Below are 26,428 nucleotides of genomic sequence, written 5' to 3' on the forward strand. Positions count from 1 at the left end.
GACTGGGAAAAGCCGTCGGACGGGTTTTCGAACCGCTCCATGGAGAGACCAAGCCGCGGAGTTTGGCTCTCTCTCTCTGCAGAGAGATACCTGTTGTATCTGCAACACATTTTTCACTTGTTGCAGTTTCGTTTTTCATTTTCTTGTTCCGAGCAGCGCTCTCCCAGTTTCGCTCCTCATCTTGGTCGTCGGTCCAGTCCAGTCCAACGAGATTCAATAGCCACCGGCGGCCCATACACAGCGACAATAAAAATTACTGCGGGTACTTCTGTGGGTTCGGATGCACTGGAAGATCGCTTTTGGACATAAGATGTTGGCCGATCCAAGCTACTTAAAGACTTACAAACATGTACAAACCATCCAAATGCAATAGTATTTATGATGCTCTATGCCAACATACCATTAGATAAATAATGATAGTTCCAGCTTATATACCATTCAATTTACCTCAAAATAAATCCCATTCCATTCCGACATGGATCGTATACTCTCTTAGCACTTTCTTGGAAACCAACCCCTTGTAACCCATCTTTGTTCACTGTGCACTAGATGTTTTCGTTATTGTGCTCAGTCGTGCTCACTCGGTCCTAGTTGAATCCAGGGATCTGGAGGAGGAGTATGCTGCTCCCCACTCCCATGACGCAGGTTCGGAATAAGAAATTCTTTCGCAGCTCTCTGCGGATGCGGATCGCTCTCCCGATCTTCGAGAGTCGAAGACCCTCGCTCTGGGAGTCTTTTATTTGGTTTCTTCGCTGGATCGCTTCGATCGGACGGTCTTTTCTTGGCAGCGCCGTAGAATTTTGTTTAGCATAGAAACTGGTTTCAAATTAAAATTATCGCTGGTCATTTTTCTTATGGTTAGTTGTCGTTTACTTTGCCGTTGTTGTTGTTGTTGCTCTTGTTGTGTTTGCTTTTGTTGCTGTTGTTGTTGTTGTTGCTGGTGGTGGTGCCTCATTTTTTTAGGCTTTCTGGAATTTCGGTGTTTGGTGTTTTGTATTTTGTGTTCGGGACCTGCGTTTTACTTCCCTTCGCTGATTTTGTTGTTTTCTGATTCGGGCGATGGTGCAATGTTGCTGGTGTGAACCTAGCTCTCAGTCTCCATCTCCATCTCCACTTCGATCTCACTCCTCAATGCGTGCCCTAAACCCATACACTGATGAAAATAACACCCTTAGTTCAACAAATAAATGAGTCATATTTTAGATAACATGTCAATTACATTGGTACACTGTTTAGCATTATATAAGGAACTTTCGATTTCAAACGTGCGAGGGAATGAAGAAATATTTAAAAACATATATAAGGAAATCTTGAAATTTTTGTTTGACACCTTATACTTGGCTAATTGAATTATAGTTACTCTCCCGTTTTTCTCGCCGTGTGCTGGAAGCATGAGGTTCTGTCTGGGCCCTTAAACATGGCCAGCAAACGATTGTTGGAGGCTGCCTGTCGGATGTCGCTGGATGGCTGGCCGTCTTTATTCCTATTAGGCTGGAAATTAGAAACTGGGACTGGAGGGATTCCAGGAATAACTGGCGGAGCACCAGCGCTCAAAAATCTAAGGAAGAGAGACCGCCGATTCCACACCGATCGTAATCTGTGTGAATATTCAGGGGTATTCAGATGTGCCCCAGGGAATAGAAATAGGGTCGGGTGGCTCCCCTAGACCACATGGAATAGCATGGCTAGGCAGGATGGGTGGGAGGGGAGGGTTGGGAGAGCTGGGAGTTGCGGATTGGGAACCCAACAACAACCTGAAGCGGCGAGGCAACCGCAGCCGAGTCCCGCGACTCGCTGGCTGCCTCGTAAAACTGTCACTTAGTGCAGTAAAAAGAGCATAACAAGAGTTTTGTCCGATTTTATTTCTTTATGAATGTCGTCTTGGTCGTGGTCGCTGCCTAAATGCCAGTAGAAACCTCGGCAGCAGCCCGGTCCGGTCGCATTCTTATCTTTTGAGAAATATTACAAAAACACGCAAAGCCCAGCTCCCAGCTCGCAGCTCCCAACACCATGCTCCATGCTCCATTCTCCGAGCTCCAAGTCCTGGCACTGGTTGTGGCTCTGTCTTTGGCGATTCGAGACCAAGAGCCACAAAGGCAAACCAATAAAAATAGCTGAGCCTACGACGCAACAGAATAACTGCGGCTTATTGTGGCTCTTTCGATTCCAGTGGATGCCAATGTCGCTTGTCGTGGGTGTGATTCTATTCAGTGCTCACTTCCGAAAAATGCAAACCTCACAGAACTCGTCTTAAATACTTTATCTTTACAAATGCCTTTATCTGTATAAACTACGCAGAATTGCCATTTTCTGTCCTATCTAAAAATTCGAGTAAAAAGATTTCGCTTGGATGTAGTGCTTTTTGAATCCCAGCTTTGTAACGAATTATTTTTAGTTCGGTTCAAATTTGGCGCACACCATATTCAGTGTTGTAAATGACCCAGGTCTAGTGCTGCATAATGTGTAGATTAACATGCAACCGATTCCCGTACCTGTACCTAGATTCAATTGTAGCTGATTAAGAAAATTATGAGAGAAGCCAATTTGGCACGAAAAACCCATCAATGGGTTGATTCAGCTCCACAATGCACATAGAAACCTTGTATCTTTCCGAAACGAGGTTACATTTATCTGGGCCATCGGGCCAGTTCCCGCCAGGCGCCCTGATAAGCAAGCTTATCTCCACCTGTCTAGCCCACTGATCACCCCAATGAGCGGGCTGACGATTAGATAATAGCATACGGATCATCTCACGCTTAATTTATTTGATCTTCCAACGCAGCGAGAAGCGCGCAGGGCATGAAAAACAAAAACACAAACATACGTACATACAATTAGCCCTAAGAATGACTTGACTATGTATACTGGAGAGTGATTACATACATATTGGGGAGTGGAGTATATGGTATTGCGTCTTCTAATGCTAATGCATACTGTGGCTTCGGCTGAGCACTCCTTCCTAGTCCTGCTTCTTTTGTGCAGCTGTCTTTTTGGTCGCTGGCGCAGTTTCGGGACCTTCAATGGCTCCATTGGCCGTCTGGCCCTCCAGCTCTTGGGGAGCAGGCTGCTGCATCATCTCCCCGGAGAAGCCGAACTCGTTCACGCGCTTCAGATCGACGCGATACTGCCAGCGCTGGTAGAGGAACACAAAGAAGATGATGTCGTCGCGGAAGCAACCCAGCCGGTACATTGTAGGCATTTTGATTACAAACGCAAAGATGTCATCGATAAAGGTGTTGAGGAACTTGTAGGTCATCATGCGCCACGGCATGTGGGCCACCGACTTAAGCTTGTAGTTGATGAAAAGCTGCGGCGTCATCAGGATGAAGCCAAAGGTCAGCAGGTAACCGTACAGCATGTTGAGCACAAATGAGTACCAGCCCTTGTGCTCGTTGTAGATCAAGGAGTAGACAAAGTAGGCCACCAGGAGCGGGAAACAGGCCCAGCCCAGGTACTTGAAGGCCAGTTTGTCGTAGTCTTTGGTGGAGCTCTCCGAATAGGAGCCCTTGTCCTGGAAACTGATGCGCGGCAGCACTCCCAGAATCTTCTGATTGTGGTCGTAGTTAATATCTACGACCTTGTGGATCTTCCACACCTCGATTCCGAGTCCAACGAAACAGGAGATACGGATCATGAAGTTGGTCTCGTTGTCCAGCACGTACAGCAGGATGATTAGGGACTGGAAGACACCGAAAAACACAGATCGTACAGACAGTCCTTCGAGCGACTTGCGATTGTTCCAGAACTGAATGTCGTTCTTGAAGGCCAGCAGTTCGAACACCGAATGCAGTATAGAAACGGCAACTGTGATTCCCAGCAGGTAGATATTGGTGTCCAGCAGAGTTTCCTTCAGCGAGTCCTGATCCTCGTCACTCTCCTCACCCTGGCTGGCGGCCATCAGCTCACCGAGCATATTGCCGGACCACTTGTTCTTCATCTGCTTGGCGGCATACATCTGCCACTTGAACATGCCCAGCGGCTGGAATGTGAGATGAAGCTCCAGTTCGGGAGTGGTTTCATTAATGGGTTGGTACTCTCGCTGAAGATTCCAGTAGTCGTTGATGAACACGATGGGCAGATAGGTCTTACCGCCGTCTACGAAGTTTACGTACTCATCAAGTGGCGGCGGTACTGCACCCTGGGCCCAGTTGGTTTGGTCCACCACGAGATTGACCGTGAGATTAGGATGCCAATGGGACACGATGGTATCCTTGAGATTTGCATGCTTGAGTTCGTGCTCCAGCTTCTCCTTTTCGCTGGCCAGCAAGTTGTAGTTGCGGTTCACGCGCAATTTCTTGAATTTGTTCAACTGATGTTGCTGGTGGCCCATGTGCCCATTGGTGGCGTAATTCAGGGAATTGGGATCGGGACTCATGCCGGAACGGGTGACAAAAGCATGAAGGTACACACTGCCATTGTTCATCAGATGATGACTGGCTTTAAGCTTCAAGCTATGCGAGTAAATGCCATCTCCATTGACGCCCGATGTCCAATCTCCATAGGTGAGGTCCTCCTGCAGCCACAGCAGATTCGCCTTATGCTGAAAGTTAACCTCATCGGGGTGCTCCGACAACCACACGTGCAGATCAAAGTCCGTGCCGTTCTCGAAGTAATTCCAGGCCGTGATCTTGGGACCCGCATTCTCCACACTTTTGTCTTTGCCGGCGGCATCGGGCGCAGGGCGCCGGAAAAATGAGCTTACAAAATAGATGATCAGGGCACGCAGGATCAGGGACTTGGTCATCGCAAAGAAGGACTCCATGCGGGTGGGCTGATTTTGGGGTGGTTGTTGTTGCTGATTCTGGTCGTCATTTTGGGCCAGCTCAGCGTTCCCGTTGCCAGCAATCACCTAGAAAAAAACGATGGGAACCAGGTTGCGACGGTCAGGTAATCGAGGTCAAGGGCCGCTGAAGAATCTCAGATACTTACCGCACCCTCCCCTGCGGGCTGATCTTCGCCTGCTTTCGACATGCTCGATTCTCAAGGGTTTTCCAAGATATTCTCTTATTTTTCCCTTTTCCGCACAACTATATAGAACGTCGATAGCAAAAGAGGTATTTTCTGAACCTATCGATTTCACAGCGAAGTTCAGAGCATGCTATTCCCACTAATTTGACGTACTTTTTCCACTAAGGCAATTATATAACTGAATTACGTTGCAATGTATACATTTCGAGGAAAACTTCTGAAAATATATAATCAACTTTGGTTTAAAATGTATATTCATAAAAAAAAATTATTCCAGTATTTAATTATTTCTATTTTATGTACTAATTAAAATCAAAATATTATCTTAATATTTTGTTATAAATTAGATTGCAGTTTAATTTAAATTCAGTCATTAAGCCGACCTTAATGTTTACGAAAGCGATATTTTTAGCCCAATGTAAAATAAATTTTTTATTTAGAATTGTATTCTAGCTTTTTTTATTGAATACAGACAGATACATTTTCATGTTAGCAATAAAAGAATTTCAGAATTAGCTAATCTGTTAGCGAGGCCATACTGGGCGGTGAACCAAAACCAGAAGCTAGTGGTATAATTGGTAAAGATTCTGACACTTGAAAATAATTAAGATATTAATTAATTAAGATTAATTAATTTGTTTCACTATATATTGATACAATTTAAATAAGTACAAGTTACTTTAGTATATTTTGGTATTTTAAAAATACCAGTTTGGTATATTTGCAGTGCTCTGTGGCGGCCACACTTTCTTTTCCCTTTTTCTTTTGAATAGCATTTGGTTGCACGTTTCCTCTGGTGAGTTTCCATTAAATATAGCAAAAATAAACGAAAAATCGCGAGAACGTGGCAGAATGTAAACATATTGTTGTTCAGTGACGTGTTTGTGAGATGAAAATGATGGACACTGGTGGTCGCCGACCGGTGGAGCTGTTTCTTTTGAGCGAAACATGCCAGCAGGTCGGACCTAACCTCCAATCTTTGCCCGCTTTTTGGGACGCACAAGTTCCACAAGAAATCGCCCGATTTGGTACTGATTTTTGTTTTATCTGATTCCAGCGACGCCGCCACCATGCAAATCTTCGTGAAAACCCTCACCGGCAAGACCATCACCTTGGAGGTGGAGCCTTCTGACACCATCGAGAATGTCAAGGCCAAGATCCAGGATAAGGAGGGCATTCCCCCAGATCAGCAGCGTCTGATCTTCGCCGGCAAGCAGCTGGAGGACGGTCGCACTCTGTCCGACTACAACATCCAGAAGGAGTCGACCCTCCACTTGGTGCTCCGCCTGCGTGGTGGTATCATTGAGCCCTCCCTCAGGATTCTGGCCCAGAAGTACAACTGCGACAAGATGATCTGCCGCAAGTGCTACGCCCGTCTGCATCCTCGTGCCACCAACTGCCGCAAGAAGAAGTGCGGACACACCAACAACCTGCGCCCCAAGAAGAAGTTGAAGTAGACTATGATCATCCATCGACGGTCCAGGCTGGTCTTTCTATCGACAAAACCATGGTTAACCATCTAAGTAAATATATGTACATTTTGTGAAACCACATCTCCTCGAAATGTATTGCATTTGCTGCCAAGGCACAGCCTATTTACACCGTGTATGTTTCTGTTTTCTTGCCATCTGTTTTCGTTGTGGTCTCTGAAGAACGAGTTTCTGCGGTTTCAGGAAGCTCTTATACTGCAATTAGTTGGCCTCTCCGAGATCCCAGTTAGTTGTTAGCTCTGTTTCTGGTTCTGTTTCGCCACCAGGAAGCGGGCGACAGCAGCAGGTAATTGATATTCCATCTGCCAGCGCTACAAGACCCTTGCGGTCTGCTCTGTTCAAGGGAAACAAGGGGACTTGCGTACTCCGCGGATGGCCGAGCAGACCTACATACTTGGCCAAGCCAAGTCCACTTCGAGTACAGTTAATTGGTTTCATTGACCGCCGACTAAGGCGCGCCACGGCTTCCGTGGCCAACTGGTAAACTGGTTGTTGGCGCTCTAATCCATTCTAGCACTTGGTCGTTGGCCCCTTGGAGGCTCTTATTATGAATATCTTAATAACCCAAGGACTGCCTGGTGACGACCCAAAGGTTGGCTGATAGTCGGGACCCGATAACAAGCGGGAAACCGAGGAGAGCAGCTGCTGCCGGAGGACCAGGCACAAATTGCGGTCAACATTAATTAAAAATACGGTTTGGTGTGACCCACGCAGATTTCCCAGGCGCAACTGCGGATCAAGCACAATGGAAAAAAGTTAAGGGCCGTCGCCCCAAGGAAAGTGCCAGCAAAAGGTGAGTGGAAAAGCAACCTGAGCTGCCCAGAGGTGAGGATTGCAGTGGCAATATAGTTGAAAATACAGTGTTACCTTGAAATAGCTTATACCTTTAAAAAGTTTGTTAGTTAACTCACAGGCTTTAACTCACATAAAAAACTTTAATGGAATAGATTTTTACCAGATAGGTTTAATAAGATGTTTGCACTATAGGTTGCACTCAGTTCCAAACGAACCATAGACCACTGTGGCCACGTTCTCGTACAATATACAAAGGTGTTATATGGGGCAGCCGAGGGCCGGGTGTTTTAAAAATTAAGGCTTCGCCTTTCGGAGCTGCAGGAAAAGCGGCTGCTTATTTATGGGTCCCGGGTCCTCTGCCTTGAGGCCACGGGCTTGAAAACATCCGAACAGGTTCCAGCCTCTCCTGGCCCATTTCAGCCAACGCCACCAAGTGCGTGGCTTTCGTTTTTAATTTTTGCAGCGCACGAGGGCAAGGAGCGCTCGTACCCGTCTCCAAGTTTTGGGGCTCTGTCTTTTTGGGCGCCGCCTTTGCCATTCTTGGGTGGACGACTTTTATGGCCGGATGGGTCGCAGTTTACATAACAGATGTGACCAGAATAATTAAGAGTGCGATTCGAGCGGTGGCCGGCACGAGTGTCCTCATCTGGGCTGTCTCCGTTGGTCAGTCTTTTGGTTTGACATTCTTAACGCTCTGGGCGTTGCTCCTGGCCGGCATTAATATTGCAGGGCAGGCACTCCTCCAACGTCGCTGCCCAGTCCACCAACCAACCACCCACCTACTTTGCAGCGAGAAGTGCTCATTGAAAATTGAACGTTTTCCCGAGTCTCCCACTGCGGCTGGCTGCCTCGTTTCCATATGCTGGCGGGGATTGGGTGAGTTATGACCACCGCTTATGCCACAAAGTCAACTTCTGATTGCCTGGATAGTTTTCCGATTCCCCCCGTCCTGCGCGCTGGAAAGTAATTCCGGCCGTAAGTTCTTCTAAAATATGCACTCCGCGGGTTGGAATTCGGATTCGGATCGGATGAGGTGCGGTGCGGTGGGGGGCAGGCGATGCTGGGAGCTCACTGAGAGCGCATAAATGGATTTTTCCGTCGGCGGAGGAAGAATTTTCAATTTGATATACATTTCTGACTCGGTCGGAGCATTCCTTGTCCTTCTTCCTGCCTTTTTCTCCAAGTGTCCTGCCAGCGGAGCAGCAGTAGGATCCCGGGAGCAGCTCGAGATAAGGCAAACAGCCAAACGTTTATAAATTGGGCGCTAGTGTGGAATCCCAATGGTAATGATGGCGGAAAAAACGAAATGGGGGGCGAGGCCAGGGCGATTCAACTGAGATGTCAGAAATACACACGCACAGGCCAATAAGGAAATATAAATTGCTCCGCCGGAGCACCGGGCGTCGTTGGATTACACCGAAAAAGAATAATATTAAGTCATAATAAGGGCAACACTGCGTATGAGTAACATACTTGAAGACACTCTGCTGTTATATATGGTGTATATTATTATTCTTTTTATTAAGGCTTGGTTCCTTATAAATAGACTCTCAAATAGATTTAACGTTATCAGAGGGTAGCCACAATTTGTTTCAGTGCGCGCATACGAACTCAAGCTAGAATTGTAAAGGCAGTGCGTGTAATTTAATATGCATAAATCGATACTTGGCTGCCCTTCCCCCACTGCCGGCCCCCCGAATCCTTCCCCAGGACATGTGGATGGGATTGGCTGTAGGCTCCATTCGGAACAACCCACCTTCTCCCGGAAAAGACGGAACCACTGCCATCCCTTGCGCCTTTTGTGTTTGTTTGTGTTCTATTTTGAGCGCAAAATTGTTATTTGTTTTTACGTATTCTCAGCCTTCTTCCGCTGGAATGGCGGTAGCTTTGCATATCTACAGTTTATGGCTTTCATACAGTTAACATTTTCCAATAGATAAGCACTTCTGGCACCACCATGTGCCTGTGTTCTGCCTGCCCTGTCTCGCTGTTGTATCGCAAATAATTTGAAAAGTCATTTTATTCAATTTCAATTGTGTCCGTGGGGGTTGGGTGGTTAGGGGGATGGGATAAATGGGCGGAAGTGAATGCTCTCGATTTCATATGGCCGATATGAGCGGAAGCTCCGAGAAGTAGGCAGATACACAGATACACAGATACACGAGTGCGAATACGGATGCGGATGGACGGCATGGGATGGGATGGGATGGGATGGGCAATCGGTTAGGCGACATATTGATTTCCTTGATAAATACTTAATAAAAATACACTCAAGTGCCGGCACTTGTCTCATTCCGACCGGAAGCGATATCTCCAAGTGGATGGCATGAATCTAATCGCAAGGCGGCGTGGCCCATAAAGATCCGACATTCGCATAAAGTTAGCCCAGCGCTTTAAGGCGACTTCTGCGCCTGGCAAGTCAGTGGGGGATGGGGTCGCCAACTCCCCGAACCCAAGTCTATTTGCATTGCGCACAATAACATTTCTATAACTATTCGAGAGTAAACAGTGCCAGCCCAAGCTACACAATCCCCAGTGCCCGCATTATCGACAGCCACAACTATTTTTCTTCCAGCTGAACTTTTGCCTTCTTCTCGCCATTTCCCAGTTGCATCCTGCATCCTGGATCCTGCGCCACCCTGCTCCTCGCTGCTCCTAGCTCCGTGACACGCAGTGTGCTGTGCGATTAACCAGACATCAATGGCCAGGCCAAAACCGTAGTTACACTGAAAGAACCATTCTAGTAGCATAAACCATTGAAGAGCAAAGTATAGGAGCTGACTTAATGTAAAACTATTATTAAGCAGTTCTCGCTTGAGCATATTACTTTGGTTAATCCTACTGGTGTAAATTATATAAACTCATTCAATTTAGAAGCAGTTTCTCGCAGTGCAGCTCAACTGGTAGCTGTGGCTGCCCTCCAGTCCCTGGAGCAGCTCGGTGCACCACAAAGTTGGAAATTAGTTTGTTTTTCTGTCAAGGTGCCGGTGGAGCTACTTGGATTTTTGGCTTTGTTGGCTTACATTCCCAGTGCCTACATCGCCCGTTGCCTGTTGGCCATGGACAAGGACACAGGCAGGACTAAGCAGCACTAAGGACGAGGCAGGATCAGGACGACAAGCCACAGCAGGCAGGGCGGCAGGACAGCAGGAAAGATTTTACATCTAATTAATTTGTGCGCTTGCTGTTTACTTTAATTCGAAATTTAATTATAAAACGCACTTTACTCGTATGCTGATTGTTCTCACTTTGTAAGTCAGCAAAGGCAATTAGGTTAGTTACGATATTGAATATTAAGCCAAGTTCTTGCATTTCTGGATTAATTAGACATCAATGAACTCAACACAATATGCGAGTATTGCTTCAAATTAAGATTATATATTTGTATTTGAGTGTTCTCCGGGGAAGTCTTTAATTAAAAAATAACTATACATCAACGTTGTTGCTTCTGTGACATATTGGAAATCTTGAACATGCAAATATACTTGTACAAATGCCAGCCTGTCATAAATTAAACTACGCTCTAGAGGAAAAGGTGCTGAATCCATTCGGTCGACAACAAAAGCGCCTGGGAAATGTTTCTCTGGTCAGTTGAATGCAAATTAAGTTTTCCAATTCTCAATTGGACGCGTTTAAGTTGTCAGAGCTTCACTCAAATTGCCAGGATGTGGATGCACGTGGTCAAGGGTGAGAGAGCGATAAAAGCATAACACAAATCAAATATTCTCAATTGTCTCCCTGGCTTGCTGTTGTGTATCCTGCGAAAGGAAGCAGTCCTTTTCGAGCCGAGTTGGGGCACTTTGCACAATTTCGAGTCATTAAAAATGCAAACGGCTTATTGGCCAGACAGACTCGACTTTGACCAGTCCATCTCTGCCATTCTCCCCCCACCCACAAGTGGGCGTGTCCTTGTCCACTCCCACAGGACGACCGATGGTCGGAGGACGCAGCTGTTTGTGTGTGTGTGTGGGTGCGCAAAGTTTGGCCAACTTTGCTGTTTTTCAAAAATATTGACACGCAAAGTTTGTGCAATCACCAAACAAATTACTTCATCAATTTTACAAAACAACAGAAATTTAAGATCTTTTAAAAGTTTTCTGCCACGCCAGCATCGCAAACGGTCCCAAAAACACGGAAGTGAATTCTCGCTCTCCAACTGCCCCATCACTTTCAAAAAACGGGTAAGGTCTTATAAGCTAAATGGGATTATAAGCTACGGACCTCATAACCTTACTTAAAGTGTGTTACTATAACGAGCTAATTAGAACGCGACTTCATTGCATACTTCTAAGCAACAACCAGACTAATAAATTTTAGTTGAGTTTAGTTAGGGTTTGGAAAAAGAATTTTTGTGCTTTCCGAGTCTAATAGTGATTTTTAAAGAAGCGCTCGATTTTAGCCTTAGTGTAGCTCCACTCGCTCACGCAACAGAGTCCTGCCGAAACGCTAGACCCACTTTTGGAGCAGGGAAAGGACATGGAGAGGCATGGCAACAGAAAAGTTTGCAACAAATTGCTTATGCTCCCAAACCTACACAAATACGGAGGCCCGAGAAGCGGAGTAGCCTGGGACATGCGCTGGAACTTGTTAATTTTGACCAGCTGTCCAGGCAGTAAACTGCCTGTACCTCCTTCTTTGGAGCAGTCCCTTGAAAGGACACAGCCATTGAAAGGCTGCGTTGGTTGGGGGGGTAAAAATGCCTCTTTTGCATAAATGAAAATGAAATCAGATGGGATGGATGGGGCCTAGATGTACTGGCAGCTAGATATGGATGTGTACGAAGAGCCTCCGCCCATGTGGCATGTTGCACAATGAAACTTCTTTGTGGGAACTCCACCATTAAAAGCGCATTCCTAATTTACGTTCCGCTTCGTCTGCGTTCGAAGTTGAAATAAAATAACGCTCAGGCGACGGAACTGGGAGGCATATCCCCCTGCACTACCCTTTCCACAAAAAGTTCCACTTCCGAGGCATTGTTTCGGGTTAGCCAGTTGCTTGTTCAGTTGGAGACAATTTTGACAGTACATTTCGCAACTCGTAACATGCTCTGCATATTGAATCGGGCCTTTGGCCAAAACGGGGCACAAACAGGCCAACGATACGCCCCCTGCCCTTCTGCTCTGTTTGTGTTTGTGTTTGCGCTTGCGTTTGCGTTGGTGTTGGTGTTGGTGATTCGGGGCAGCAGGACATTTTGCGGAATTCGATTTTGACAAGTTGACTTCACTTATTTGCAAATTACTTGTGTACAGCCCTCGCACACCTACATACAAACCGCTCTGAGGTCTCGTAGGTTTATGACAGTGTGTTCCGTCATTAATTGCATGATACTTTGGAGGAGACACCCCTATTCCCTAGGTAATTCAGACAACACACCTAAAGAAACCTATGTAAGCTACCTTTCTTCAAGAATCTCATAATACCTGAATAACCGACTGCTTGATATAATCTCTCAAGATGATGTGGAACGTCATAGCATCCGTTTCTGGCAGGTATCTGGTATTACTTAGAATCCTAGACAACATCTGGAGTATCGGAAATGCCTCAGCTAAGGCCGCAGTGCACGCTTTTCTTTCAGTGCACCCCAATCGATGTCGCGCACGTGCTCATTGGCCTGTCCCAGAGCGTTGTCAACTGGCCCGCCGATGTCCGTGACAAGTGGCTCATTGATTTTTAGCACTTTGGGCCCATCTCCGGCGGCACTTACAGGGTGCGGGCACCGGAAGTGGGCCATCTGATGGGCAATTGACGGTCAAGCGAACGGGTAATACGTGTCGGCCGTGTCGCTGTTTACGGCCATGCACTCTGAATTATTCATGCAATTATGCGCCGCTGTCCTTTGTCGCCTGTCCGCTGTCCGCTGTCCATCGATTTCCATATGCAGGCGGGAGGATCCTGCTCCGATGGTCAGTGCTCCCCGAAGGAGTGTCGTTCCGGTGCAAGTTTAGCAATTTCATGGATTTCTGAATAATGTCCACAGTTGGCTGGCAAACATTTGGCCAAAGTTTCGCCAGCTCCTTGGCTGGCTGCATTGTTTTAGTTTTGTGCAAACGCTCGAGGCTTAAACATCGAGCAGCTGCGTCTCCGTGTGGGCCAACTTTGTATGGCTCTAATTAGTTGGGACTCTTGTGGGCAGCACGTGATCCAGGTTGAGGGCACCACCCACAACCGCACCATTCGATCCCACATGCAAACAACTGGGCTTTTTATCGGAGCGAACAGATGGACCCATAAAGTTTCATCTGCGCCATAAATACGTTCCGGATTTCTTTTGAACAACTGGATAACTTGCGTTGTGAAATTTCTTACCATCATTTAATTCACTGAGGGTGAAGCAAATTGATAAAATTCCCCACAGATAAGGTGCTTTAAAGTGAGGTAAATGTAAGGTTTCTAACTACAAATTTGTGGCAATCCTTGAAGGTAAAAGAGATTTCTGTGGCATTTACGCATACAATTGATTTGCTGCGGTACTTTTGGCATTTGGTATTTTATGTTACACAGTAACTCTTGCCTTAAGTTCGGCACTGCACTTGGCAAATCGCACAATGGCGCAAATTGAGTTATCATTGGCAGTGCACATGACCCGTCAACTACGAACTGCGAACTACGAGGCTGCGACCTCTGACCCGTTAGTCATGTACTTAGCAAGCATGTCGGGGAGCACATAATTCCATTGCACACATTTGAGCGATAACCTAATCCTTGACTGCAACTTGGGCTTAATCGCATTTGGCTTTAAAGTTATGCAAAATTACAATGAAAATGGGGCGGGCAAGTGGGAGTACGAGTGCGAGTGGGAGGGGGCTAACCAGCTGGCTGTCTCACTCCCGCAGCTCGCTAATAGTTTCAATTAGGAAAGTTAATGAGTGCGGCTATGTGGAGCGTAAAGGACAAAGTTTCCGACGTCGCAACTCTGGGGCAAATGGGGAGGGGGGATTCGCCAGGGGACAGGAGACAGGTTCGATCTAACTCGGCGTGAGTTTTTACACAATAACTCTATTGGCTGATGGGCTGATGGAGGGGCCAAGACGACGAGAAGTTGGTTAATTTGCAGTAGTTTTTTTGGACATCTCAAGAACTGCTTCCTGTTCTCTGTTCCTGCCACTTTTAATGACTGAAGTGTCAACGAGGCGTCCTGCCACATCCTGGCACATCCTGGCACATACCCACACACACAGGCGACTCCACACATGGCGGAGAAGTTTATTTAAATCTGAGACGTTAATTGCTGCTGAACATTTATCTTAATTAAGTCGGCTCAGACTGCGACACGACTCCTGTTTAAGCAGTAGTTTGTGGCAGGCAACAGGGGCAAGTTGGCCGCAAGGAAACAGGATGGCAGCGGCCAGGATTTGTCTACCTCTGAATCAGCCAACTTGAAAGGGCCAACTAATGGGCAGACTTCTGGCCCTGAGGACAGCTCCTTTTACCAAAGTTGCCAACTATTCCCATCGACCTAACTCTAAATGTGATTTGAAAGATGATACATTTTAAATAGATTTAGCATTTAAGGTCCGAATTACATGAAAATAAATAAGAGTGCTTAAGCTGGAACTAATCCAGCGCTTAGCAATGCATCTCAGAATGGCAAATGAAACAATTATAAATCATAGCCAAACTGCAGGACCGCCGATTCGTTATCGCTGGAGGAACAGTAAAAACTTGTCAAATTTACTGCAACTTTTTGTGCCGATGCTGCTGTTTGTGGCGAGCACAAAAATTATACAACTAAATTACAGAAATGCCACTTTGTTGCCAACAGCAGTACAAGCACACGGAGCAGGAAAAAAAAACTTTTCAATTACCACGCAACGGCAATTTCCGGTCGTAGTCCTGACGGCGGTTTCCTCCGCCTTCGCCACCGCCAGTGCCTCATTTTGCCAACGGCCTTCCCCCCTCGCTGAACTTAACAGGTGGACGACAGTTTGGATAAACGAGCTCGTAAAAAACGCATTTAATGTGTTTTTGATGACATGTCAAGTTGAAACCCACCCACCAACTAAGAGCGCCACCTGCGGCAGCGAAAGCGGCAGCCAAAAGGAAGGGACATCCATTTTTTTACAGTTCAAATTTGTTTTGTTTCGTCCTTGTGCCCTGTACACTCAAACCAATTTGAGCACAATTGGTTGCCCAACACAGAATAGTCAAATCTTCGTTGTCAAGCGGCTTGTCTTGAATTCCATCTAATTTCGTAATGAGCATGAGTTTCTCCGAGTGTATAGTAGCATTTCACATAGAAGAGCCAGCATATTTGCGGCCGTATTGTGTCGGGGACACTGCAAATAACTTCCTTACCGTTAACAATGCTTGTTTGTTTGAGTCTGTACACACTCCCACACTCCCACACACAAACACACGCACACTCACACATGCGTGCATAACATGGCATAGCACTTAGGAGAGGAAAAACACGTATACGTATTACGTATACGACTAGTTTTCCATTCTCAACCGTAGACAGCGACCAGAAGGCCGAAAGCGAAACAAAAACACTGCCGACGGAGAAGAAATCATCTCGAGAGTTTGGCGAAAATGTGAAAAATTCAAACCTCGAAGGGTCCTCTAAGTGCAGATTGTGCACGTGAGCTGAAATTTTAATGAGCAGCCTACGTAGTCCTGATAGAGGCATATCCTCGGACACGGACACTGGCACTTGGGGTCTGGGTGGGGTTCGGGTTCGGGTTCAAGTCCTTCCCCCAGGATCGACAGCCAGCTGCCATTGTATGGTAAATAGTGAGGCTGCGACTGTGTTGGTGAATGCGTTCGTTAGACTGCTAAATACATGGAAGGGTGACTTTTTTTTACACTCCAGCTCCAGAAGCACACTGCAAGAAAGTCATGGTAAACTGTATTCAGTTCATTAAATATTACTGCACTGTGCTTAGCAAGTATCATTCAAGCTTCAGTTTGTGGTTTTCAGTGCATGGCCACTAACCGTGGTGTGTATAAAAACCTGATGGCACTTTGTTAAGCATACGCAACGTGGGCCGCAACGAAGGTAAGTGATTTTTAACTTATGCCAGTCGGTGTGGAAGGCATAAGTGTTGTTTGCGGTCTCCTGAAGGAGCATGATTGCAACCCACTACCCAATTCGACTTTAACTGAGCTTTATCCACACCTCTGCGCGAAAGTTTCATGGCCCTCATGATGATAGGATAAATTTATTTTGCAAATAAGAAAAGGAATTCAGTAGCCGGGGGACTAGAACAAGGTCGATTAGAGCCGGGAAAGAGGAAAGTTTTGGCCTTGCCTTTACGCTCAATAATAATGCCCACCTAATGCTAAGCGGGTTGGGTTGGCATCGAGTGGCTGCCAAAAAACTGACGCAAAGTTTCTTCAACCGGAAATTAATTGTCCTGACCGCAATTTCCAATGTCCTTAAAGACCAGTCAGCAAACTTCAAAGCAGAACAAAGCGGCCAACTAAAACAAAAGGCGGCCAAGAAAAATGGCCCCATGAACAAGCAAGAGTACAAGGGTAATATGTTTGAGTTCTTAAAGCGAAAGTCGGTCTGGGGCAAGTCCCCAAAAATTTCGACAAGCACGACCAGATAAGCTCCCAGAGAAATGTCCCTATCTGCTCTGCTCTGCTCTGCTCTGCTCTTCTTTTCGTCCTTTCTCGGGCCAGAAAGACGATGTCGTCGGCGACAACAAAATGTGCTGCTAAGCATATTAACTCAAAAATGCACAAAAGCAAAACATAAAGTGGCCAAGACGTCCAGAACTCGTCCAGACAGCCACCGAGCGCCCAGATAAGATCCTAGCCTGGACTGGAACATGTAAATGACTTCAGAGGGCGGAAGAGAAATAGCTTGTCGCTGTCACGCGGCCAGAAGACGAGAAGAAAGAATGGGAAAGCGCCAAGGAAAGGTAGCGCTGCACAGAGAAAAAAGAAAGAGCTCATTTGATGCGATTTGATCTTTGCAACCTTTTTTAATTACTCACGAGGGAGCCTAAAACTGTGCATTGTCCTTCGGACAGGATATGCCTGGTTGCACATTTTTGGACACCTTTCCCTAAATACTCTAACATGCATTTCGACAAAACGTTTTACATTCCAACATGCAGCATTCTCGTATATTTGCCAAGTATATCAGTGGCACTATGATTGTTCTGACATCCAGTTGGTACCAGCCAGGTATCCGAAAGATTTTATCTGCGGTGTAGGAACAAGGGCGCTGCAAAAGTGTAACGACCAGGACGATGGCGCTGTGCTGGCATTTACACAGTCGAGTAATAAAACCCAAAAGCTATGCAAACATTATTATGCGCCGCCCCTTCCACTCCTCTAAATGTTCATGAAGAGTTTATGAGATGGCAGCACTGTCGAGTTGACCAGGTCCGTGAAATGACGTCGCACCAGCATCTTGGGTCAGGGCCACTCGATGGACCTCGCCGAGGAAGCTGGAATACTTTCTGTCCAGGAATCCGTACTCCAGACTCCGGAGACAGCCCGCAGGCCTAAGCAGCTTATGAAGATACAGGGCTTCCTAAGTGGCAGATTACTTGGGAGTGCGGCTCTGCACTAAATGCTGCTACACGGAAGCAAAAAACAGTCCATGTCAATTTGCATATTAAATATTAATAATTATTTACTAAGTATTCCAATGGACGGGTTAATATTAAACAAAGCACTGCTATTCGATGTATGTACTCAGAATCATTAAATTACTCATCATAGCAAATCAATCATTTGGGGCAGGAGAAGTCTAAGCCTTTATTGATGAGCTTTTGTCAACTTAAATTTATCTAAGTCCCCCTTTCGGGCTATGAATACCTAATGGGAATCAATTGCATTAATTACTTTGAAATGTTGAACCTTCCCAGCTATGAGTGCAACATCATTAATAGAAGACCTAATGTCAGTGGCCTTCATCCTCTTTCACCGATTTCGGACCAGGATGCGAATCCTTGTGACCCTTGAACAGGGATTACTCAGTGTCCCCTCGTTTGTATTTTCTGCTGTTTATTGCTAAAACTCGAGAGTGGCTCATGTGAGTGAAAAGTGGGGAATCGTATCCGAACTGGAAACTGGCACATTGCGCCATCTCCTTGGCATCCGGTTCGGTTCCTCTTTCGTCTGGTTTGGTTGCAATCATGCAATTTTAGCTTCAATTGAATTGAAACAATATTTTTCTTTTCCGTTTCCGCTCTGCCGCTTGTGCTATTTTCCCCGAGATGCCCCAAAAAAAAAAGAAAATATATATATCTATTTTCGTTGCTTGTCGGTTGTCGGCTGCTGGGTGAGTTTACAATACATCGCGTGTCTTTCGCTTCAGTCGGTGGAAAACCCCTCCACCTGTCGGTGCTTTTACCTTTCAACGGCGGAATGCACCAGAGGATCCCTGCAGTAAACTGGGCACACCGCAAACAAGGCAAGGATGCGGAGCAACGAAAAGGAAAAATTTATAAAATGTGAAAATAAAGCGGGTTTACTGTATTTTTCATGGCTTTCGCTGGCTCTCTGTCTTCCGTTCGTTTGCTCCTCGTGCTTTTCAGAGCAAAAACACCAGACGGAAAGCGGATGAATCCAGGCCAGAGAAGATGTGCACATTGAGGAGTCCAATTGCAGCAATTCAATAAGGACAGACCGGTAGAAGCGGCATGAGTGGCTCCTTCGGCTGGGCTCCTTGGAAGGGTCCTTTCTCCTGAAATAGCAGTGGCGGAGTAGAAAGGCCGGTCGTGGAAACAAATAAAGAATTTGTGATTTGGAAAATTAAATTTTTCGCTCAAAGCACACTGATGCCCCGTAATAAAATTAGGTATTTTGAATTCGTCCGCGATTTCAGCGAGTACTTTTGCGTGCCTTTTAGTTGGTCCTTTTCTTAAAAGAGTTTTCCCTGGATTCTTTCGGATGATTCAACATTAATTGGATCTTTACTTTTTGTCTTATGACGGGGAAATAGCGTCGTTACAAGTTTAGAATTTTATTTTTGTAATTTTTCTGATGTAGAAATTCAAAACTGTCCCAAGGCTGAAGTTCTAAAGTTCATAACTCAACTTATCTTGATCGGATTTTGAAGTGGCATACCTCTAAATGTTTCTGAAGCAATTCTCAAAAAATCTGCATTCAAATTTGAAAATTTATTTTTTATACATTTTTTTGTAATTTTTCTGATGTTATGGTGTTGTAGAAATTCAAAAATGTCCCAAGGCTGAAGTTCTAAAGTCCATAACTCAACTTATCTTGATCGGATTTTGATGTGGCATACCTCTAAATGTTTCTAAAGCAATGCTCTTAAAATCTGCATTCAAATTTGGAAATTTATTTTTTATACATTTTTTTGTAATTTTTCTGATGTTATGGTGTTGTAGAAATTCAAAAATGTCCCAAGGCTGAAGTTCTAAAGTCCATAACTCAACTTATCTTAATCGGATTTTGAAGTGGCATACCTCTAAATGTTTCTGAAGCAATTCTCTAAAAATCTGCATTCAAATTTGAAAATTTATTTTTTATACATTTTTATGTAATTTTTCTGACGTTATGGTGTTGTAGAAATTCAAAAATGACCCAAGACTGAAGTTCGAAACTCCATAACTCAACTTATCTTAATCGGATTTTAAAGTAGCATACCTCTAAATGTTTCTGGAGCAATTCTCTAAAAATCTGCATTCAAATTTAAAATTTTATTTTTTTTTATATTTTTTGTAATTTTTTTGATGTGATGATGTAACAATTCAAAAATAACCCAAGACTGAAGTTCAAAACTCCATAACTCAACTTATCTTAATCGGATTTTAAAGTAGCATACCTCTAAATGTTTCTGGAGCAATTCTCTAAAAATCTGCATTCAAATTAAAAATTTTATTTTTTTTAATATTTTTTGTAATTTTTCTGATGTTATGATGTGGTAGACATTCAAAAATGGCCCAAGGCTGAAGTTCTAAATCCCATAACTCAACTTATATTAATCGGATTTTAAAGTGGCGTACCTCTAAATGTTTCTGGAGCAATTCTCTAAAAATCTGCATTCAAAATTAAAATTTTATTTTTTTTAAATTTTCTTGTGATTTTTTTGATGTCATGATGTTGTAACAATTCAAAAATGACCCAAGACTGAAGTTCAAAACTCCATAACTCAACTTATCTTAATCGGATTTTAAAGTAACATACCTCTAAATGTTTCTGGAGCAATTCTCTAAAAATCTGCATTCAAATTAAAAATTTTATTTTTTTTAATATTTTTTGTAATTTTTCTGATGTTATGATGTGGTAGACATTCAAAAATGGCCCAAGGCTGAAGTTCTAAATCCCATAACTCAACTTATATTAATCGGATTTTAAAGTGGCGTACCTCTAAATGTTTCTGGAGCAATTCTCTAAAAATCTGCATTCAAAATTAAAATTTTATTTTTTTTAAATTTTCTTGTGATTTTTTTGATGTCATGATGTTGTAACAATTCAAAAATGACCCAAGACTGAAGTTCAAAACTCCATAACTCAACTTATCTTAATCGGATTTTAAAGTAGCATACCTCTAAATGTTTCTGGAGCAATTCTCTAAAAATCTGCATTCAAATTTGAAAATTTATTTTTTATACATTTTTTGTAATTTTTCTGATGTTATGGTGTTGTAGAAATTCAAAAATGTCCCAAGGCTGAAGTTCTAAAGTCCATAACTCAACTTATCTTGATCGGATTTAAAAGTAGCATACCTCTAAATGTTTCTGGAGCAATTCTCTAAAAATCTGCATTCAAATTTAAAATTTTATTTTTTTTTATATTTTTTGTAATTTTTTTGATGTGATGATGTAACAATTCAAAAATAACCCAAGACTGAAGTTCAAAACTCCATAACTCAACTTATCTTAATCGGATTTTAAAGTAGCATACCTCTAAATGTTTCTGGAGCAATTCTCTAAAAATCTGCATTCAAATTAAAAATTTTATTTTTTTTAATATTTTTTGTAATTTTTCTGATGTTATGATGTGGTAGACATTCAAAAATGGCCCAAGGCTGAAGTTCTAAATCCCATAACTCAACTTATATTAATCGGATTTTAAAGTGGCGTACCTCTAAATGTTTCTGGAGCAATTCTCTAAAAATCTGCATTCAAAATTAAAATTTTATTTTTTTTAAATTTTCTTGTGATTTTTTTGATGTCATGATGTTGTAACAATTCAAAAATGACCCAAGACTGAAGTTCAAAACTCCATAACTCAACTTATCTTAATCGGATTTTAAAGTAACATACCTCTAAATGTTTCTGGAGCAATTCTCTAAAAATCTGCATTCAAATTAAAAATTTTATTTTTTTTAATATTTTTTGTAATTTTTCTGATGTTATGATGTGGTAGACATTCAAAAATGGCCCAAGGCTGAAGTTCTAAATCCCATAACTCAACTTATATTAATCGGATTTTAAAGTGGCGTACCTCTAAATGTTTCTGGAGCAATTCTCTAAAAATCTGCATTCAAAATTAAAATTTTATTTTTTTTAAATTTTCTTGTGATTTTTTTGATGTCATGATGTTGTAACAATTCAAAAATGACCCAAGACTGAAGTTCAAAACTCCATAACTCAACTTATCTTAATCGGATTTTAAAGTAGCATACCTCTAAATGTTTCTGGAGCAATTCTCTAAAAATCTGCATTCAAATTTGAAAATTTATTTTTTATACATTTTTTGTAATTTTTCTGATGTTATGGTGTTGTAGAAATTCAAAAATGTCCCAAGGCTGAAGTTCTAAAGTCCATAACTCAACTTATCTTGATCGGATTTTGAAGTGGTATACCTCTAAATGTTTCTGAAGAAATTCTCTAAAAATCTGCATTCAAATTTGGAAATTTTTTTTTTATACATTTTTTTTTTAATTTTTCTGATGTTATGGTGTTGTAGAAATTCAAAAATGTCCCAAGGCTGAAGTTCTAAAGTCCATAACTCAACTTATCTTAATCGGATTTTGAAGTGGCATACCTCTAAATGTTTCTGGAGCATTTCTCTAAAAATCTGCATTCAAATTAAAAATTTTATTTTTTTTAATATTTTTTGTAATTTTTTTGATGTTATGATGTGGTAGACATTCAAAAATGGCCCAAGGCTGAAGTTCTAAATCCCATAACTCAACTTATATTAATCGGATTTTAAAGTGGCGTACCTCTAAATGTTTCTGGAGCAATTCTCTAAAAATCTGCATTCAAAATTAAAATTTTATTTTTTTTAAATTTTCTTGTGATTTTTTTGATGTCATGATGTTGTAACAATTCAAAAATGACCCAAGACTGAAGTTCAAAACTCCATAACTCAACTTATCTTAATCGGATTTTAAAGTGGCGTACCTCTAAATGTTTCTGGAGCAATTCTCTAAAAATCTGCATTCAAATTTAAAATTTTATTTTTTTTTATATTTTTTGTAATTTTTTTGATGTGATGATGTAACAATTCAAAAATGACCCAAGACTGAAGTTCAAAACTCCATAACTCAACTTATCTTAATCGGATTTTAAAGTAGCATACCTCTAAATGTTTCTGGAGAAATTCTCTAAAAATCTGCATTCAAATTAAAAATTTTATTTTTTTTAATATTTTTTGTAATTTTTCTGATGTTATGATGTGGTAGACATTCAAAAATGGCCCAAGGCTGAAGTTCTAAATCCCATAACTCAACTTATATTAATCGGATTTTAAAGTGGCGTACCTCTAAATGTTTCTGGAGCAATTCTCTAAAAATCTGCATTCAAAATTAAAATTTTATTTTTTTTAAATTTTCTTGTGATTTTTTTGATGTCATGATGTTGTAACAATTCAAAAATGACCCAAGACTGAAGTTCAAAACTCCATAACTCAACTTATCTTAATCGGATTTTAAAGTAGCATACCTCTAAATGTTTCTGGAGCAATTCTCTAAAAATCTGCATTCAAATTTGAAAATTTATTTTTTATACATTTTTTGTAATTTTTCTGATGTTATGGTGTTGTAGAAATTCAAAAATGTCCCAAGGCTGAAGTTCTAAAGTCCATAACTCAACTTATCTTGATCGGATTTTGAAGTGGTATACCTCTAAATGTTTCTGAAGAAATTCTCTAAAAATCTGCATTCAAATTTGGAAATTTTTTTTTATACATTTTTTTTTAATTTTTCTGATGTTATGGTGTTGTAGAAATTCAAAAATGTCCCAAGGCTGAAGTTCTAAAGTCCATAACTCAACTTATCTTAATCGGATTTTGAAGTGGCATACCTCTAAATGTTTCTGGAGCATTTCTCTAAAAATCTGCATTCAAATTAAAAATTTTATTTTTTTTAATATTTTTTGTAATTTTTTTGATGTTATGATGTGGTAGACATTCAAAAATGGCCCAAGGCTGAAGTTCTAAATCCCATAACTCAACTTATATTAATCGGATTTTAAAGTGGCGTACCTCTAAATGTTTCTGGAGCAATTCTCTAAAAATCTGCATTCAAAATTAAAATTTTATTTTTTTTAAATTTTCTTGTGATTTTTTTGATGTCATGATGTTGTAACAATTCAAAAATGACCCAAGACTGAAGTTCAAAACTCCATAACTCAACTTATCTTAATCGGATTTTAAAGTAACATACCTCTAAATGTTTCTGGAGCAATTCTCTAAAAATCTGCATTCAAATTTAAAATTTTATTTTTTTTTATATTTTTTGTAATTTTTTTGATGTGATGATGTAACAATTCAAAAATGACCCAAGACTGAAGTTCAAAACTCCATAACTCAACTTATCTTAATCGGATTTTAAAGTAGCATACCTCTAAATGTTTCTGGAGAAATTCTCTAAAAATCTGCATTCAAATTAAAAATTTTATTTTTTTAAATATTTTTTGTAATTTTTCTGATGTTATGATGTGGTAGACATTCAAAAATGGCCCAAGGCTGAAGTTCTAAACCCCATAACTCAACTTATATTAATCGGATTTTAAAGTGGCGTACCTCTAAATGTTTCTGGAGCAATTCTCTAAAAATCTGCATTCAAATTTAAAATTTTATTTTTTTTTATATTTTTTGTAATTTTTTTGATGTGATGATGTAACAATTCAAAAATGACCCAAGACTGAAGTTCAAAACTCCATAACTCAACTTATCTTAATCGGATTTTAAAGTAGCATACCTCTAAATGTTTCTGGAGAAATTCTCTAAAAATCTGCATTCAAATTAAAAATTTTATTTTTTTTAATATTTTTTGTAATTTTTCTGATGTTATGATGTGGTAGACATTCAAAAATGGCCCAAGGCTGAAGTTCTAAACCCCATAACTCAACTTATATTAATCGGATTTTAAAGTGGCGTACCTCTAAATGTTTCTGGAGCAATTCTCTAAAAATCTGCATTCAAATTTAAAATTTTATTTTTTTTTATATTTTTTGTAATTTTTTTGATGTGATGATGTAACAATTCAAAAATGACCCAAGACTGAAGTTCAAAACTCCATAACTCAACTTATCTTAATCGGATTTTAAAGTAGCATACCTCTAAATGTTTCTGGAGCAATTCTCTAAAAATCTGCATTCAAATTAAAAATTTTATTTTTTTTAATATTTTTTGTAATTTTTCTGATGTTATGATGTGGTAGACATTCAAAAATGGCCCAAGGCTGAAGTTCTAAACCCCATAACTCAACTTATATTAATCGGATTTTAAAGTGGCGTACCTCTAAATGTTTCTGGAGCAATTCTCTAAAAATCTGCATTCAAATTTAAAATTTTATTTTTTTTAAATTTTCTTGTGATTTTTTTGATGTCATGATGTTGTAACAATTCAAAAATGACCCAAGACTGAAGTTCTAAAGTCCATAACTCAACTTATCTTGATCGGATTTTGAAGTGGCATACCTCTAAATGTTTCTGAAGCAATTCTCTAAAAATCTGCATTCAAACTTGAAAATGTATTTTTATAAATTTTTTTGTAATTTTTCTGATGTTATGGTGTTGTAGAAATTCAAAAATGTTCCAAGGCTGAAGTTCTAAAGTCCATAACTCAACTTATCTTGATCGGATTTTGAAGTGGCATACCTCTAAATGTTTCTGAAGCAATTCTCTAAAAATCTGCATTCAAATTTGAAAATTTATTTTTTATATATTTTTTTGTAATTTTTCTGATGTTATGGTGTGTAGAAATTCAAAAATCTCCCAAGGCTGAAGTTCTAAAGTCCATAACTCAACTTATCTTAATCGGATTTTGAAGTGGCATACCTCTAAATGTTTCTGAAGCAATTCTCTAAAAATCTGCATTCAAATTTGAAAATTTATTTTTTATACATTTTTTTGTAATTTTTCTGATGTTATGGTGTTGTAGAAATTCAAAAATCTCCCAAGGCTGAAGTTCTAAAGTCCATAACTCAACTTATCTTAATCGGATGTTGAAGTGGCGTACCTCTAAATGTTTCTGAAGCAATTATATAAAAATGTACATTTAAATTTGGACATTTTTTTTTCTAAATTTTTGTTGTAGCTTTTCTGATGTTGTAGAGACTTATCTCTAAAAATCTGCATTCATAATTCGAATTTTAGTAAGAATTTGGATTTCACTTTGCAGGTTGGGTATTACTCTGGTTGCTTCAGTTGGGGATGCAACTGAAAAGGAGTAATCAATCGACTAATAACACCCCTGGCCACCAATTACTATCCATTGAAATCGACCCACCTGACAGACTGGCCAAGTTGCACAGCATGTCCTTTTGCAATATCAACGTTCGTGGCAAACAACAAAATTAGTCAGCAAAACAGGGCCGACCTGCAATTAGCATCATGAGCACCATGCAATTTTGATGACCAAATTGCCATAAACCGGTCACTGACACATACTCCGCAGTCTGGACTCCGAAAGTCCGGAGGATACTGTACTCAACGGGGCGATAATCACGGAACACTGCACCGCACGCTGATGCCAATCAAAATTCAAAATTTCGACAGTCCGGCCGTTTGCGCCGACCACGCCCCCCTCTCCACCCAAACCGAGGGGGCGGGCGCAGCGGAGCGTGGCTACGTCGATAAGTCACGGACAAAATGGTCAAATGTCAGAGGAACAACGCGGTTGAGATCATCGCACCGACCACTGGAGCGGTCTCTACACTGGTAAAAAAGCGGCATGCTAAACATACTTTATTAGTGTGTTAAATTCACCAAAGAAAAGGTCAGTAATAGGGATGAGATATTTTGGATATGATTAAAGTTCACAGAGTATGTAACAGAATGTATTGCTTCCTT

General features: G+C 41.5%; 2 protein-coding genes across 2 annotated transcripts; one reads left to right on the forward strand and one right to left on the reverse strand.

Annotated features, from left to right (window-relative positions):
• Positions 1-2,745: 2,745 nt before the first annotated feature.
• LOC6542004 (cleft lip and palate transmembrane protein 1 homolog) lies at positions 2,746-5,094 on the reverse strand. Its single transcript, XM_001968613.3, has 2 exons — positions 4,930-5,094; positions 2,746-4,849 (listed from the first exon to the last, which is right to left on the reverse strand). Exons 1-2 carry the CDS (start codon positions 4,969-4,971, stop codon positions 2,960-2,962), a joined length of 1,932 nt encoding a protein of 643 aa, XP_001968649.1. The 5' UTR covers positions 4,972-5,094; the 3' UTR covers positions 2,746-2,959.
• A 562-nt stretch (positions 5,095-5,656) lies between these two features.
• LOC6541791 (ubiquitin-60S ribosomal protein L40) lies at positions 5,657-6,567 on the forward strand. Its single transcript, XM_001968614.3, has 2 exons — positions 5,657-5,764; positions 6,026-6,567. The coding sequence occupies exon 2, from the start codon at positions 6,039-6,041 to the stop codon at positions 6,423-6,425; it is 387 nt and encodes a 128-aa protein (XP_001968650.1). The 5' UTR covers positions 5,657-5,764; positions 6,026-6,038; the 3' UTR covers positions 6,426-6,567.
• Positions 6,568-26,428: the final 19,861 nt, after the last annotated feature.

The sequence above is a fragment of the Drosophila erecta genome, unplaced genomic scaffold (assembly GCF_003286155.1).
Source record: "Drosophila erecta strain 14021-0224.00,06,07 unplaced genomic scaffold, DereRS2 tig00000055-arrow-pilon, whole genome shotgun sequence".
NCBI classification, from domain to species: Eukaryota; Metazoa; Arthropoda; class Insecta; order Diptera; family Drosophilidae; genus Drosophila; species Drosophila erecta.

Bases quoted from the DNA above. Each gene is read 5' to 3' on its own strand.
- LOC6542004 (XM_001968613.3), bottom strand. From the start codon at position 4,971: ATGTCGAAAGCAGGCGAAGATCAGCCCGCAGGGGAGGGTGCG. The intron at 4,850-4,929 runs GTAAGTATCTGA...GTTTTTTTCTAG, and splicing joins AGCCCGCAGGGGAGGGTGCG to GTGATTGCTGGCAACGGGAA.
- LOC6541791 (XM_001968614.3), top strand. From the start codon at position 6,039: ATGCAAATCTTCGTGAAAACCCTCACCGGCAAGACCATCACCTTGGAG.